The sequence below is a fragment of the Channa argus genome, chromosome 7 (assembly GCF_033026475.1).
Source record: "Channa argus isolate prfri chromosome 7, Channa argus male v1.0, whole genome shotgun sequence".
NCBI classification, from domain to species: Eukaryota; Metazoa; Chordata; class Actinopteri; order Anabantiformes; family Channidae; genus Channa; species Channa argus.
In genome coordinates this window covers 10549954-10567892 of record NC_090203.1, presented here as the reverse complement: position 1 = coordinate 10567892, position 17939 = coordinate 10549954, and the positions used below count along the sequence as shown (strand labels likewise).

Sequence of the window (17939 nt, the reverse complement as noted above, 5' to 3'; positions counted from 1 at the left end):
AATTGCAAGAAATTTGATTGTCAATGTTTCACTGCAGTTATAAAATAATTATCATTTATGCAAAAATTCACAACGGTAATAGATATTACAGTTCCCACAGCAAATAAAACAGTTATATAAACTTCGAAATTAAAGTTAGGTTCAGGGAGTGTTTAAGCTGCAGAGGCATTCCCACAGCCTGGTATCCCAGGATCCTCTGCGCGTCAACGAGGAAGGACATCTTTGTGAAGAGGACACGTTAAGAGACGTCCCAAGGTTAGCCGAAAACAACTGTAAATGTAATGTTTTGTCGTCAGACGTTTTGTCAAGCTTGTTTGTCCTTCTGGTATTTTCGACTAAAAAAGCTCCAGGAAAAACTGCGCGTTCTGAAATCCGGTAAATCGATATGTCAAAGCGTTAGCAGCGAGCTAGCAGCTACCGTGAGCCAACTGGCTGGGCACTAGTAAATGGTGACAACTATGCTAGTAACTTGCATTCAAAACTATGTGGGCAAGTCACAGTTTTCAAAATTATTTCTGAAAAGAAGTAGCTAGAGTTCGATAGTTGACTTGCTTATATGTATCATGATAACGTTCGAGCACTAAGTAGAGATGGTATCGGAATATTAAAATCAAATTTTAACTTCAGTCAGAAAGCTATATTTAGCTTAGCCAGTTAACGCTGGTCCGGACAATCTCGTGACTCTTGTCATTTAATTTGCTTTATTAGCCCCTTGTAACTGTGCATTAATTCAGCCTGTGCATTATTTTAGTTACGTTTAGATATCTTTTTGAAGCTGGTAAAAATGTCTGAGAACATTGAGGAGAAGATCAAGAACTACAGGACTGCTCCCTTTGACGCCCGATTCCCCAACACCAACCAGACCCGCAACTGTTTCCAGAACTACCTGGGTGAGGACATGGATGACATTGTTGTAACTACACTTTGAAATGAATTACAAAAATTAAGCTCTGTCTGCTCTGGTCATTATGTAATTAACTATAGTAAACGCTTGTAACGTGGACATGTGTCGGAGCTCCAACTAAGATTAACTAAGTTAAATAAAGGTTAATTTTATGATTGTTTTTTTATCACTAAATTTGCACGGTGCACACTAACTGTGTTACTGTGAACATAGTCACCGAAGTATCCTTAAACCCCCTTTTGTCTTCAGACTTCCACAGGTGCAACAAGGCACTGGCAGCCAAAGACCAGGATGTGACTCCCTGTGACTGGTATAGGAGGGTTTACAAGAGTCTCTGTCCCATGGGCTGGGTAAGTCATGAGAGTTTACTTTAACATTTGTTTGGATGTCCTTTTAGGCTATGTGCTACAATCATTTTGTTTTAGTTTTTGTTAGTTTCTTTAAAAGTTTTTCTATGCGCATACTAAGTACAGTTAGTGCTGCATGGCCTAGGCTAACTTCTGTATGGTAGAAAGTTGTTCTTTATTGCTTGTTGCTGTCCTGTTGTTTATGTTGATGCATGAAGCATTAACTGATTGTCAATCAGTAATAAAGTTATTTGTATGTGGTATCTTGAAACGTTCATTGAAACATGCATAAAGCTGAAGTTGACCCTTTCCTTATATCAAATCAATATTTCTCCTGCAGCTTGAGCATTACAGTTTGATTGGCTAAAAATGTGCTCTGTCTCCCACAGGTTGCTAAATGGGATGAGCAGGTAGAGAATGGAAGTTTCCCTGGAAAGATCTAAAATCAGCAGCTGTTACCGACCAGGAGAGTCCACTGCAGGAAATTCTGTTCCGTGCACCTTTACCTCTGTGTAGTGTACCTGAGGACATGTTCAAACTGCTATTACATCATCATTGACGTTGTTATTAATTTAAACTGTAAAAACGCACAAATTTTTATCCAGCATGTTAAACTCTAATGTTTCTTTCTAGTCCCTATTGTAAAATACTCTTTGGCGTTGTTACTTCAATTCAGTGCAAATAAAAAGGACACTGTTCATTATGAGGGCTTAATGTTTTGTTTGGTTTGACTTATTTGTAGCATTTGTCCAAGCAAGGCAGAATGTATTTTTTAAAAATCCCTGACTTTACTCGACAAAGCTACCTGAGTTCAGGGACTGATGTATTAGACATATCTTAATTTTAGTTCCTCCTCATCTCATCCAGCAGTGCAAGGCAACATGAATTATTGTATATCTGACAGCTAACATTAGGGTTGTACAGAAGTTGCACCATTGGGTTTGTAATACATGACTATAGTCAAGCTAAGCTTTTTTACAAAAATAGAAACCAGTTACTTATGAAAGAGAAACATAAGTCCGGAATCTAGTTAACCATTGATTTATGTGTCTGGCAGCTGGGTTAAACCCAATATCATGGGCTTTTTTTTTTATCAGCAGGTCTAGAAAAAGTTGTAAAATCTATTTTTTGCTAATGTTCAAGTTGTACAGACATTGTCAGGTCCTTAGGTATTTGGTCATCAACAATTTTTGTGTTTTTTTTTTTTTGCCACCACAAATGTGGCATCAAACAACCTGTGCCATTAGAGTTGACTGTTGGATTTCATTGAAGCCTTTTATACAACTGGCTGCTCAACTGTTAGGCATGTGCATGCAATTGCTTCATCAGTTTGTTTTGAAGAGTTGGGATCAAGTGCTGGATTTGGATTCAGAGTCTGTTAACTGTCAGTAGTTATTAACTGTAAAACCATACTTTTCTTGATTCGTCCCAGCAAGTCAAAACAATTCAGCAACAGGAAGGATATCTGCTATTAGGACGGATGAACTTGGTTTACCACAACCCCATGTCACACTAAATTATCGAACCTAAAAATATTGTTCATTTGTTTATTAAATGCACATTAAAAAATTGTTTCCATCTGATTAAACTCACTAACACAAACAGGTCACATGTCAATTACTGTAGATGAAGCTCGTAGCCATGAAACATGTCAACCAATCCCCCTTTTCCTATCACAGGTCTTCTGTTAAAATCTTCTTTAGAAAGTTCTTAAGTAGAAAATATTCGCTTGGAACCTTTTAGCGCCAGTATGTAGAATAAGTGGTTGGGAATTTGGCCTCAGGTAAATTCTGTCAAACTGAAGTCTTCCTGAATGACCCAAAAGTGCTGTTTTGATTTTGCAACCATGTCTTTTCTTCAACAGATTATTCCAGACTCTGGTTTACACCAGAGGCGACAGTGTTTATTTAGTCTTCCCACCAACAGCCATTCGGTCAGTGTATTGTGAAAACTAAACTGTGACAGTTTCTCCAGAGTGTGGAAGTGTTTTTTGAAAAGTTGTGTTGTTACGTGATTTAACCACACTGTGGCACAATTGGACAAGCAACATTATCTCACTAGCTGAACCACTACTGATTCATTTTAAATTCAAAGGCCAAAGGTTTGTGGATATTAATGTAACCTTGTGAGGATCTGAAGTATTCCTGAGTAAGAGCACACTGAACACCAAAAGAGCCTAAACTGTACTTTCACATGTGTGTTGGCGTGGAGGTTATGCTACACCCTCCATATATTACATGCTCGTTGTCTTAAACTGAAAAACCACTACACTAATGTGTATCATTAAATTTGTATGAGTGGATGTTGACATAATTAGCTCAAAATCCTCCTCTCTATGCAAATATAATATAATAGTGCACGTCTGAAAACTGCCAGAAGATTGACTACATGAACTTGTCATCAAATCAAACATCACACAAGAAAATGCATCTACTTACTGTAGCGTCTGTGAACCCAGTGCTTGCTTTGACCCTATTTGGCTGCCACTGAGTCACACTGTTGCAGTGGATGTGACGATTCTTTTTTAAATATGAAATAAAGAGCTCGAAAGACTGAGAATAATCACTTTTCATTTGACTCTTTTGCAGCAATTTTATTTTATAATTTTGATACTACATTCACATTTTTCAATAAACATGTCACTCACATGTTCATTCACTAACAGCAATGGGACTCCTGCCCTCAGAGTGTAAATGAAATCGTCCACTCCCACCTCCATTCCCCTCAGCTAAGCTAGTATCAGTCCTGACATGTGTGGGTGGGTGTGGCCAACTCTTCTTTTCAAGGTCTGTAGAATATACTTGGCTTTTTTCGGATTCTGTTTGAGACTGTAACTTCCAGGAGAAAATTAGCATGTCGTTGCGTGCGTTTAGGATCAGGGGCAAACCATAAACACCAGGTGGCGCTGCTGCAAAACAACGAGTAAAACCTCTTTACATCCTGCTTCAAAACCCTCCCTCACGCTAGTGTTTCAGATCCTTGTTTGACCTTTTAAGCTGGTTGACCCTGAACCAATAGATTATCATAAAAAAAATATTATTATTGTTATATTGAAATTCACATAATATACTAAACCTTACAAATATAAAAAGTTTGATGTGTTTAAGTATATTTGCTAAATGTAATATATACAAACTTATTGAAACAGTAGGTACAGTGAAGTTCTGAAATAATAAAAATATAGACAGTGAAGCATGCGGAGTGTTTCCTTAAAATTTAAACTACAGGAACAGGGATTTTACAATAGTTGGGGATTTCAGAGATTTATAACTTGTATTTCCCAATGTCATGTGTTTTGTTGGGTCCTAATTAATTTGTTAAGCAAAAATGTCATAAGTTGGATAGGAGAAAATAATAAATATAAAAAAACACACATATACAGATAGATAGATAGATAGATAGATACATAGATACATAGATACATAGGTAGATAGATATGGTGGGTATATATAGTTTTTATATAGTTTTTTTACTGTAATTTTTATTTTCATGAAAGCATTTGCTGCAAACCATTAAACACACAAATGTGTTGAGCTTGGCCAAGGATGTGGTTTGTAGGGTGTGTGTGTGTGTGTGTTTGTGTGTGTGTGTGTGTGTGTGTGTGTGTGTGTGTGTGTGTGTGTGTGTGTGCGTGGGTTTGAAAGATAAGTAGGCAAAGTGTGTGCAGCTCTTCTCACTTCCTTCTTCCCTGGTCTGTAACCTTCGGTGTTCGCTCTCTGTAGAAGTCTTATAAACTCATTTGCTGACTCAGGCCAGGTCACTGGAGAAGATGCTGCAGGACTGCATCCCTTAGGTGTAGCATACAAATGAAATAGTGAAACATGGAGATGTAGTTTTGGAAAGATAAATTGTATTATTGCACTTCACAGAGCCTTTTTTTTTTCTTTTTACATCTGTCTCTCTGTCACTTCCGTTTTTGGGTTGAGTTATATAGTTATTTTAAGATTGAATGAAATAATTGTGAATACACTTAAATCTTTGTCATACTAAACAGAATCTGATGATTGTGGTGCAAGATTACTATGACAACTGCACTTTAGTATAAATATTGATAGTCTTATCATTTATTCCTACATACATCATCCCAAGCATTATTCAAATCGTCCTCGTATTACTGATTTATTCATTGCACCAATGTAAAACTTTTTTTATTAAATCTTCAGATTCACTTTGTTCTTATTGTCAGATGTAGATGTTTTTGTTTTGTACTGATGAAAACTAGTCCAAAAGAAGGCTTAGTGATTTTGTGGTATTCAAGAGAATAGCAACATGTACAGTCCAACACCTGTGTGGTCAAAGTGTATTATTCTTGTTCATACTGTATGTCTCCAGGGCCAGTCACACTGTGGCCTTGGCTGTTGCCTCATTGTGGTTAAAACCCTTGGAAACACTTATTTCATCTTCCCTGTTTCCATTGTGATGACTCATGCTGAAAGTGTTGTCCACCTTCATGATGGGTCACAGAGCTGAGTTCAGTTAAGTTAAACAGCAATTAGGTTTGTCTTAAAAATAATTTCATGAATTCATCACTTTTTAGTTTTACTGTCAGCACGCAGCGAAATTGATGTGGCAACGGATTTATAATCAAATGTCACATTAAACGAGAAAGCTGTGTCAAAGTCTTTTCTCGACTGTGAGCTGAACAAAGTGAATCAAGGCCTAGAAGAGATGTTAATATATACATATATATATATTTGGTCTTTGTTTTAAACAAATATTCCTCATCCTGCTTCTGTATTACTATAATTCACGGCATTTTGCACATCAACACAAATTAACTTGTTAATTTATTAATGTTTTTTTTTTTAACTGCATAAATTGTGTCCTCTGCCATAGGAACCAAGGACTGTATATTTAAAGCAGATAAATTAGATAAATTTAGCACATTTCTACGTTCTACCTTTTCTGGCAGTGATGATGTCCTGTTATGCAATTGTCTTTTACAAACAACTGTACAAAAATATATAATTTATCATTTAATATATTTTAAATCTCTCATTTAGTTTTACAAGAAGTTTTTTTTAGGTTGCATACAAAAGAGCAAGACAAGGTAGTTTCAGTATGTATAATATAATGACATTTCCAACTGTACTGTAAACTCCCATTTCTGTCAAACCCTGCTTACCAAGTGGATTTAAATCTTGCCCATGGCCCAGCAGTTTTCTGGACAACTTATGGAGAAGAAAGTCCACACTGGGACTTAAGTGGGCTGTGAACTGAATTTACGTGGACCCCCTATTTGTTTGCCACCCACTTAGCCGGTCTCCTGATTTCTGCATGACAAAGCTTTGTATGTGCATATTGCCTTTTGTTCTCACACCCACTTTGTGCAGCAGCGCTCCAGCAGCTGCACAGAGACCCCTTTCACCGGCACCGTTTGTTCTCCATCAGTGCGCCGTGAACTACGCTCCGCGGAGCACGTCCACCACTTCAGCTGAGGCGGAAATGCAAATGGGCGGATGCTACGCGCATTACGAGACGAGGCGAGCGAATCCGAAGTGACTCTATTGCTTTGGAAATTCACGTCCGCTGTCTTTACGAGAAGCGAAAATTCCAAGCAAGTATGAGCAAGAGACTTCGAAGAGTGAAACGTGCCTGTGGGCTTGTACCCCCGTCATATAAAAGCAGAGCAAGAGGGACGGAGCAACACTTGTGATTGAACACTGATCTGAGCAAGATTGTTTTACTGGTTATTGACTGGATTCACATAAAGACTGGCCCAACATAACGGTAATCAATTTGTTTTTATTTACTATGATTCACTGTGATTCATTGTGTCACAAATATTGCTCATTAGTTAGTTTGAGCTATGAATCATATGTCTATATAGTGTTTTTACAATAAATATATACACAGCTAGTATATCTAATTAGTATAATAAAACATAGTTCGCGTATCAGTGCAACATCACCTGCTGCTCCATCTCATAATGTGGATTATAACAGTCCTTTCAGAGGGTGCTCCTCTTCATAATGAAAAAATAAGCTATTTATTAAATCACAGACATGACGTTACACAACTTTCAGTTCAGAGTTTTCAGTTCAGAATTTGAAAGAGCAGAAAACGGGTGAATAAGGAACAAGAGGGGCGTGTTCACTCTCCTCTTGAAGTCAGAAAAGTGCTCTGCACTGTCTAGTCCATTAGGCCTGTAGTCTATAATCTATACTGTTTTATGAAATGGTAATATATATATCTCACAGAATCATTAATGTTCTCGTGCTGAAAGTATTTTGTTTCTTGAAACAAAATACTTGTTGTTGCATATGATTGAGTTTTACATATGATTCTCCTGTGTTGATTTTCAGGTTCCTGCTAAAGAATAAGAGGCAGCTCAATCTAAAGAAAGGCAGTTTGTGTCTCTTTGGTTATCTTCTTCTTCTCACAAGCAGCAAAATGGAGCGGATGAAGGGTGACAAGGTAAAAATCACTTATTTCTTATTTTACTACCAACTGCTGTTGGCTGGGTTTGTGTTGAAATCTGTTGCTTTCTGAGCTCAAAATCCTTTCCACCCGTGAAGCCATGCACATGCTGTATGAGGCTGCAGTACACATGGGGAAAATGTCTGTATTGTTCTCTCATATAAATGCATTGATTTTAGCTGTCTGGCACAATTCACAGTGCTTCCAGAGGAAATTTGTTGTTTTATTTAGAGTGTGTTTTGAGCCAGCACTGCCTAATGAATACGAGTGTGTTTTTTATGAGTCACAGGCTGGCAATTTTGTATTTTCCCTTTCCAGCAGGGGCAAAAGGGGTTTGAGAAATTCAGGCCATGAATACCAGAGAAGTAAGAGAGACAGAGAGATGTGGGACTGTCTGGTTGCAAGTTTGGACTTGACCTTATTTTAGTTTCTTGCTTTAACTTGCAAGTAGGTGGGATGAAGGAAATATAATAAAAAGAAATCTGGAAAAAGGCATATGAGTGTTTATAGCTCTGAACAGTACAATATTTGACAGAGGAATTGAGTTGGTTCTATTAATAACAGGTATCACAGGAGATTTGTTTTTCATTAGACTGACAGCCTAATTTAGATTTAATTGTGAACTCATGACAAATTAAATCAGATTGAAAATGAGCCTGCTTTCTCTTAACGTAACCTGTCTCTGAATGTGCTAAAAGTGTCTTGACAAACCTTCCCTGTTGATTCTCTTTTGAAACATGTTGCCACCTTTACGTAATTTTGTGTTTCTTAAGATTTTCACAACTTTGTTGTAGCGGCAATTGACCATGCCCATCTCAATATTAGTATGCACGGAAAAAAAGCATTGTGCAAAGAGTCTGCAAAAAATTGCCATCATCAGATATGCATTACTTTAGTAAATATGTGTTCTTGTGAATGTCTTGCAAAAGTTATTCTGATCTCAGTCAGCTTTCCTGACTAAATCAAACTAATCTTAACTAGTACTGAGAGGCAAAAGTCATGCTAAAGGTTTTCTGCAGAAGTTCATGATAAAGAGATATAAAAAAGCATCAGTGCAACAGAGTCGAAACCATAAAAGGAAAAATAACTAAACTAACTTTACACAACACTGACAATGATAAATACTGAAAGGATGGGAGGAAGGTAGTAGTGCGGGACAAATGTGGAAGTTGACAAAAGGCAGTTGTCAAACTGTCTTTCATCTAAATTTTGCAAGAGATGGTGAATTGAAAAAATGGGGTAACTGCTTGTGGTTTGGGATAATTTCTTCATTTATTTTACAGGTCATCGTATAAAACATAAGTAAAAGACATGATTAAATTAAAAGAGTGGAGCTTAGAAACTGAGGTTTAATGTTTATTCTTGAATCCAAAAACCAAATGCATCTCATTACAGGATGTGTTTAGCAGCTGCTCTGAAGCTTTTAGGTCACATCAAACCATCTTCAGGGGCAAACAAAGTTGTGTGTGGGTTCATATTTTAGTCACTCTAAACTTTTGAATAAAAAAACAAAAAATGAAAAAAGCATTTTTTTTCAAATTGCAAACACAAATTACAATATGTCTTCAGCTGCAGAGATGAATTAACATTTAGAGCTTGACTTAGATTTGATACATAACCTCTGATTCAGCTGGATCATGGTCATAAAACACATATTAGTCCATACTCAGTCGGCTACTCCCTAATTTGTTAGGGTTACTAATGTAACAATGCAGACTTGTTCAAATCTTACTCAGCACCAGCACGCCCCCACCCCCCACACATGTAATGTATAAACACAAGCACACACCTAGTTCTGCAGCAGTTTGACTGTGCACGATTACATTTGGGGACAGCAGCAGACATACACTACAGCTACAGTTGTTTATTTTTCAAAACAACATGTTAATGTGTTCTTTACTCCCATTGCATTTTCATAATTTTAATCGGCTTGGGCATTTATGTTATTGCTTGCACTTTGTATTTCCTGCTCCTATCTTAACTTGTGCTCTTTTGTATCATGTGTGCACCATTTTCCTGTCACAGAGACAAAAACAGAAGATACCCCTGTAGCTGTCAGTCTTTGCGTTATACATACAAACATATTTTATATTATCAGTCCATATTATTTCAAGGAATATTTCAAGGAATTCATCACTTCCTCTTGTGTCTTGCCTCATTTTGAGCTGTGTGGTGGTTAGTTGGTTGGTTGATTGTCCATGAAGAACCTTAACCCTGTATTAAAGCTGTGTAAATCAGAAAAGAAGCTGCTATGCAGATGAAAAGAGGGTGACTCTTCAAATATCCTATTGATTTCAAAATGTTGTTTATATTTAAGTAAAATGAACGGGCTATTTCATGACGTTTGAGCAACTTTATCTACGCAGCAGTGTACTGTAAAACAGTGGGAAAAGCTCATTGTGTTTGTACGTTAGTTCCTAAATTAAGAACTGTCCAAAAACAATGCATTCATTTTAAATAATGAATGATCCATTGATCATTGCATGGTCGAGTTGGTGTTGAAACATCAGCAGATTTGAAAGTACAGGGATTAAACTAAATAAGTTAAGTGGATTTCCTTTTAACAATGAGTCTATTTTGACATTAGCCCACGGCCATAAGAATCTGGATACAAATAATCAGCGAAAGCTTGTAATGCGTTGAAGAATTAGTGTAAATTTGAAAGAGATGCAGTCCCTGGGTTAGTTTTTAAATCAAAGTAAAACTTTGACAGGGGATCCCTCAGTGCACAATGCCTCCACATAGTAGATTGGGAACTGCTTAATTTTTTAAAGCCAGGTACTTTATTCACTTCCGCTTGGCTGAACACTTTTGTATAATGCACATTTCCATCACTTGCCATATCAGGGATCATTGTCAGGTGTATTAGCTTATTATTATAAGCTAGCAAGCAGGACCGCGCTTACAACAGGACTCACTGTGTAGAAAGCTCGATGTGTGTAATCACCGGCGTCACTATAAACAACAACGAGACCTTTGTAGAGCCAGGGCCAGGACATGTTCACCACACAAAGAAGGAGGGGAGAACTGTGCCCAAGCTGCATCCACTCATTGTTTTCATGTCTCTCTGTCTTTGTCTTTCTCAACAGCCAAAGAATAAGTTGACTCCTCACCTTCTCTACGCTGTTTCGACAGCCGTCATCGGCTCACTACAGTTTGGTTACAACACTGGAGTCATCAATGCGCCAGAGCAGGTGTGTGTTTGTGCGTGTGTGTGTGTGTGCAACATGCAACCCACACATGTAAGAATTCTTGTAAGGGATGCTAAGTGTTTTAAGACAGCAAGGACAACCATTATTTCTCCATTAATAATAGATGCATCTTACGTCAATTTCTGATTTGTGGCAATATTCTACATGCAATTAAATACACATTTTAATTTTAATTTTACCTGAAGTAAGTCTGTTTTGAGATGTTTTGACAGACATAAGGTTTTTATTGTGTCTGGTTTAATTTATGTGCAGAGCTCTGGAATAAGGCAATGCTAAAACCTGCATTATACTGCCCCCATGTGGATACATCAAATACTTTAAAATAAACCTTAAGAATAGGCTCTGTCATATCTGTTAGGCCTTCGTTTAATTGTTTTCATTGTAAACATCATACATTAGGACAAATGTTTTTTTTGAAAGCAGGCACTTCTGACTTTCCCAACTCTGTCTGTGATTTGACAGAAACTGCGTACATTTTTCCATAATGTGTCAATGGAGCGAAACGGGGAGGCCTTCAGCTCAGGAACCAACACCTTGGTGTATAGTTTTGCTGTGGCCATCTTCAGTGTGGGGGGCATGATTGGGTCCTTCTCTGTGGGGACCATGGTCAACAAATTTGGCAGGTAAGAACATCAGGAATCTATATTGTTCTGCAGTAAACAGTAAATGAGTAACAGTAAAAGAATATTTACTCTTTTATGGAAGGGCATCCGGTATAAAAACTGTGCCAAATCAACATGCGGACAATGATCCGCTGTAGTGACCCTGAACTCATGGGATACGCCGAAAAGACAAAAAACAAACAAAAAACAAATATCAAAGCAAATAATCAATGGTCTTTGTTGCACAAAACATTTGAAGACATTACACTTTGGAAATTTGGACTCAAAATACTGGAAATGGTGATTTTTTTGGAGATTAATGCAAATAAATTTATGCATGCATATGTATACACAACTTCTAAAATATTTTTTCTGTTTTGACATTTGCTGTCACTAACTGCATGTTTCCTGGTTTCTTGTCCTCACCAGACGTAAGTCCATGCTGCTGTCTAACATCCTTGCTTTACTCGGCGGTGCTCTGATGGGACTTTCGGCTCTGAGTCGATCTTATGAGATGATCATCCTTGGCCGGTTGGTTATCGGCGTGTTCTGCGGGTTGTGCACGGGCCTTACACCGATGTACGTGGGCGAAATCGCTCCCACTGCTCTCAGAGGAGCGTTTGGCACTCTGCACCAGCTGGGTGTTGTCATTGGCATCTTGGTGGCACAGGTACACTATGATAGTCTAATAATATACTGTATATATTAGGTTGTGCAAAAGCTGCAGATTTCTGCAGAATGACATGGATTAAAGATCATATCACACATTCCCAGGTAATTTTAGGATAGCTCACTTTCAGCTACTGACCAGTAGTATGAACAACAGATCAACACAGATGCAAAGCAACTTTATTACCATAGTTTCAAGTTCCAAATTTTCCCTTTAGTGGATATAAAATTGACAGGAGCGATAAATACTTAGAAAGAAACATTTATATCAATTAGTAAAAAACTTTGCTATTCCATCCAAAGCAACACTACATAAAGAAAAGATGACAATGTTTGAAAATGGAAATGGAGACAGACTGGATTTAGACTGGTCTGCACCTGATTGTCTGTTCATTCAAAAACACAGACAACAGATATTAATTATCTTCTTTGTGTTGTTCCTGTGTTGTTTGTTTATTTTAGGTCTTCGGCCTGGAGTTTCTGCTCGGCTCAGACGCTTTGTGGCCTTTGCTGCTGGGTCTGACCATCCTGCCTGCCGTGGTGCAAAGCATCATGTTGCCTTTCTGCCCTGAAAGCCCCCGCTACCTGCTTATTGCCCTCAACCAGGAGGAGGAAGCACGGAAAGGTGAGTTCAGAGATAGCATACTGTCAATAACATGATATCAGGTTATAATGAGACTAAATTGCGAATGACTCCTGATTTTATAATGATCTGGTAAATTAAAGCATGTCCTGAAGAAGAGGCTTCTGTGATTTATTAAACTTTTACCAAGCTACATGAAGTTCCAAGTCCAGTTTTTCTTTACTTGACATTCTCAGAATAATGTACATCCTTCCTCTCTGTTTATCCATTCCTGCTTTTTCTTGTAGCACTGGTGCAGCTACGTGGCTGTGAAGATGTGAGTGATGATATTCAGGAGATGAAGGAAGAAGCGATGAAGATGGCTATGGAAAAGAAAGTGACCATCCCTGAACTCTTCCGCTCCAGGATGTACCGCCAGCCAATCATTATTGCTATCATGCTCCAGCTCTCTCAGCAACTGTCTGGCATCAACGCTGTGAGTAGACATAATAACCTATAATGGAGCCAAGCTATAAGGATATTAACTGCTAAATGTCTGTCTGCGTCAGAAAACTCAAACATGAATCTTTAAAGGAGCATTGATGGACACTGTCGAAATGTTTCTGGCAGCCACATGATAAGAGAGGCTTCTTGGTTCCAGGCAATGTTAGATTAAGCGTAATAATTTGAGCCTCTGAGGGTCGATGAAAGAAGATGAGCACAGTTCTATTTAATAGGTATCCTGTTAATAAGGTCATGTAACCAGGCTGATCTGACAATCACATTAAAGCTGGTGCGGCCTGTGGCTTCATCAGCATCGTTTTATTTGTTAACACAGTGATTTTGGTTTTGCAGCCTACTACTACATAGTGGAGCATTTAGCAGCTAAAGGACGAGAGTTTTCCATCACAAGTAGAGACTAAAACACAGCTAAACAAGAGTAAATATTGGATTGTTCAGGTTGCTAGATACAAAAATCCAAATTAATGCTAAATTGGTGCATGAATATCTGGTGTGTAAACTCTGCCTCCACCATTAAATCAGGTTTTATTTAATACAATCTTGCATTTAGGGGTTTGTGCATCACATACCAATTCTTTATTTTACTCCACTTTCAGGTTTTTTACTACTCCACAAGCATATTTGAAACTGCTGGTGTATCTCAACCCATCTACGCTACCATAGGAGCTGGAGTTGTCAACACTGTGTTTACCGTTGTCTCTGTAAGTTCCTGTCTACATGCTTGGCAGTACACATGCACACACACACACACACACACACACACAAATGTATAAACAAGGTTATAATTTCTCTGATTTTAGTTGAAACTGTCAGAAAGGTGATAATTCTACTATGTGGTTATTATTGAGGTCGAGGTTATGGAGTCGAACTGAAAAGCATTATAAGGAAATAAGGTTCTAATGTTTTGGCCACCTCATTCATTTTAAATAGGGTGGAAAGTAGAATTCATGGCACAGCCACTGTATTGAATTGGTCAAAATGTTATATTTGTCTTTAGTTTTTTTTGGTGGCTTATTAATGAATCACATTTATTCTCTGGACTCCAGCTCTTCCTGGTTGAACGGGCAGGGCGAAGGACACTGCATCTGATTGGACTTGGCGGAATGGCCATTTGTGCCCTCATCATGACTATCTCCCTTGCTTTAGTGGTGAGTACAATATTTCTCAAGTCATGTGAGTTTTTAATTCACCCTGTTGTGCCTTAATTACAGCCATTCTTCATTCTCTCTTCTTGTCTTTTTTCTCTCCCTGCGCAGGAGACCAACCCGTCTCTGAACTACGTTGCCATTGTTGCGGTATTGGGCTTTGTTGCCAGTTTTGAGATGGGTCCAGGTCCGATCCCCTGGTTCATTGTGGCTGAGCTCTTCTCCCAAGGGCCCCGACCTGCTGCCATGACCATTTCTGGTTTCTCCAACTGGGCCGCTAACTTCCTGGTCGGGCAAGGTTTCCCTAAACTGAAGGTACTGAGAATTTACAATCGACTCACAATAGTTACAGTAAATTATCAAATGTCAAATATACTTTTCTGGCAGTTTGTCTCATAACACACACCTCTCTTCTCCTATAAGGAACTGTGCGGTGCCTACGTCTTCATCATCTTTATGGTCCTCCTCATCCTGTTTTTCATCTTCACCTTCCTCCTTGTGCCTGAGACCAAAGGAAGAACATTTGATGAAATCGCTCAGGGATTTGCTGGAAGTACAGCAAAAGCAAACCCCTCCTCACTGCCTGAGGCGGTGGTTGTCAGCTTGCCAGACAGCAAAGAACCTGCACCTATGTCCCCCACAGAGAAGGTTCCTATGGTGGAGCTTCCGCCAGGGAAACCATGAGCAAGAAAGACATAGGGTGGAGGAGAGAAAAACAGGTTTCAAGAAAAAGATTTTGTAGGAAAAGTCAACTCAGTATTCATGCAGATAAAAGTTTATAGTTTTATAATGTAATTTTTTTTAAAGATTGTCTAGATGCTATATATAATATTTGATGCAATTCTCTATAATACTGATTTAGACATTGGCTTCACTGAATTACTAGTACTTAATGTACGCTGACCTTTCCAATGCCAGCTACGCACATGTTGCCATGTAAGAGGATCAACTTACTGTATGTTCAGCCCATGGTCCTCAACTACCCGCAGTGTTAAAAGGTGGCAGCATTTAGGGGGGATTTATGTATTGAGGTCAAACTTGAAATGACAGTTTTGGAGCACAGTAGTTTGACCCAAAAAGACTGACTTGCTGCCCTGTCTGCTTGCCTAGTGGTTCTCACTGCGAGTAGAAGGGAACCATGTTTAGAGTAGACAGAAGATGTGAGTAGACATCTCTGTTCCTGGTACACAAGAAGCACGGACTTCAGTGCTAAAATTAAATTTAATATACAGTATTTAAGCGTATTTATGTATGATATGGGTCCCCTTTGCACAGAGGATGTTCTTATTTATGTGTGTTGTTTGAAAATCAGACGTGCTTGTGCTCATAAAGTAACACAAGGAAACATATTGTATGAATGGGAAGGTGTAGTGTAGCACTGAAAAGCCTTAACAAAGTTTTATGATTTCACAATCAGCATAACCTGAACATTATTGTAATGGAGACGTTTGCAGTAAGTGTTACAACATAGGGTACAAATGCTCAGGTTGATGAGTGTGTTACTGTATAAGGCTTCTAACTTTTACAGAATAATAAATGTATTCAGTCTCATGTTACTTGAAATTCTTTTGCCATCAGTATGCTACTACAAACTACTGTAGGCTACGTAGGCCATGAAAATAAATACAATCTTTAACAGTGTTACATCAGTTCAAAAGTACTTTCAGTGTTAATCAGTCATTGCAGATGGTCAACATTGTATTAAAATACATTCAAGTCTACTCATAAAATAACATGTCAGACATGTGAGATGGTGATACTGAATTAAACACTACAATAATTGTATTGATATTAATGGTTTAAGTACAAAAGCAGTTTATCATGCGTATTTGTTTATGATTGTCTGAAAGCATGTGTATATGTTGTAGAATCTTATGTTACTGCATCATTCTCAGTTATTTTCCTGTAGCAAAGTCTGTAAATGTCATATCAACATTTGTATTCTTGCATCTTCTGAAGGTACACACTCATACAGAAACAATATATATATAAAATTGAGATCATCATTTTCAGCCTGCTTTTTAAAGTTTTTGTTGTACTCTGTTTTGATCTCTGTCACAGGTACTGTACATATTAGGATATTAATGGTTTTAGTTTTTAGTTTGTTTTATTTGCTCTTTAAAATACTGTGATGCCTATTTTGATTTGTCTTTACCCTCTGCTAACGAAGATTGTTCTCCACAATATGCATCCTTAATATGTATATTTTGCTCTTTTATTGTCCTTTGATGTAGGTTGAAGGGGAGTGAGTGAGATAAGCAGCTTTATCCTTCTTTAAAAATATCTTCTGTTGTCTTGTAATAATGTGAACAAGAGTTCCTTTGAGAAAATAAAAAGGAAATAAAATTGTTTATCTCTTAAGTGATTGTGTGACTTGAATTATGAGCATAAATAGTGTTTTTCTCTGTCAGGATTACTATAAGTCAAAGTAGTTTTTGTAATGAATGTTTAATATAGCCCCAGTCTCTATGTTGAAGTGAAAGTGTGGGATGCTTGTCTGGGGTTTTGTCGCATACCCACTTCTGCTCTGTGGCAGAACCTTCATTAGCTGCACAGGCACAGTGTGGACTGTGGAGATAAACAATCCTAAAACACTGAAATAAAGCTTTAATTTAAAAGCCAGACTTCACTTTTTATTATGGGTGTTCTTGCTTGTCTTGTGCGTGCATGAGGACAAGTTATGAGGTCAGATTTTCTCTTGAGTCACACAACTTCAAAAGCTAAACCAGAACACATACGGATACACTAAGACTCAGAGAGAAATTGCTTTTGGATTTTTTTCAAACAATCCAGAACTAAAGAAAAAATTCTTCTAAAATTACAGGTCTTTGCAGTTGCTGACATATTATGAGAATACTTGTTCCCGTTTATAGGGGAACTCAAATCCTTAGTAAATCACATTACTAGAGATTGTTGGTTTTAAATTTATATAGGCAAAAGATGGCTACAAATAAAGAAAAAGAAAAAGAAAAAAAAAGAAAAGATCACATTCCCAGAGCTGACAGTGATGTCTTACAATCCAAATATAATTTTCTGACAACTGACCAATCAGCTCATCAATTAATTGTTTCAGCTTTAAAAAATAATCTACAGATGAGCTGCAACATGATCTTGCACACTAGATAAATTGATACATTTAAACTCTCCACATTATCATGGCGAAACCTGATCTATTTCCCTTTACACTTTACCTTCGGTACTTCAGGCCCTTAAAGCTCACAGCCTTGGGTAAAGGGCCCCTGGCTGCCTGGGAATGGGGCCATCTAACTGTGTGACGCCAACAGGCAACACCTCTCTGCAAGAGTCTCTTAGTCATTGCAGGGAACTGGGGCATGAAAGCACATCAACAAGCTGCAGTGCTGTAATCTGACCAGTGAGTGGCGTGAACAGACCAGAGGGGCATTCAGCTGTGTGCATTTGCCTGTGTGTGTGTGTGTGTGCGTGTGTGCGTGCTTGAGTAGATGCTGTCTGGATGAGCAATCCTGAGAGGCAACGAGTGTGTCTGAGAGACAGAGGGGAGAGGATAAAGGGGGATGTGGTAACGGGTGGGTGGTTG

At 38.1% G+C, this 17939-nt stretch overlaps 2 protein-coding genes across 3 annotated transcripts; both read left to right on the top strand.

The window, feature by feature from the left end:
• Positions 1–113: 113 nt before the first annotated feature.
• Positions 114–1954, top strand: cox6b2 (cytochrome c oxidase subunit 6B2). Of its 2 annotated transcripts, none has more exons than XM_067511527.1 (4): positions 114–255; positions 752–890; positions 1154–1254; positions 1641–1954. In XM_067511527.1, exons 2-4 carry the CDS (start codon positions 785–787, stop codon positions 1692–1694), a joined length of 261 nt encoding a protein of 86 aa, XP_067367628.1. In that variant the 5' UTR covers positions 114–255; positions 752–784; the 3' UTR covers positions 1695–1954. The 2 variants fall into 2 exon arrangements, with proteins under 2 accessions (XP_067367628.1, XP_067367629.1); XM_067511528.1 differs by lacking the exon at positions 114–255 and adding an exon at positions 351–375.
• Positions 1955–6672: 4718 nt separating this feature from the next.
• slc2a3b (solute carrier family 2 member 3b) lies at positions 6673–16744 on the top strand. Its single transcript, XM_067511526.1, has 11 exons — positions 6673–6981; positions 7557–7668; positions 10761–10865; positions 11346–11506; positions 11915–12155; positions 12617–12779; positions 13025–13212; positions 13835–13939; positions 14285–14386; positions 14495–14698; positions 14807–16744. The coding sequence occupies exons 2-11, from the start codon at positions 7645–7647 to the stop codon at positions 15065–15067; spliced, it is 1554 nt and encodes a 517-aa protein (XP_067367627.1). The 5' UTR covers positions 6673–6981; positions 7557–7644; the 3' UTR covers positions 15068–16744.
• The last annotated feature ends 1195 nt before the right edge of the window (positions 16745–17939 follow it).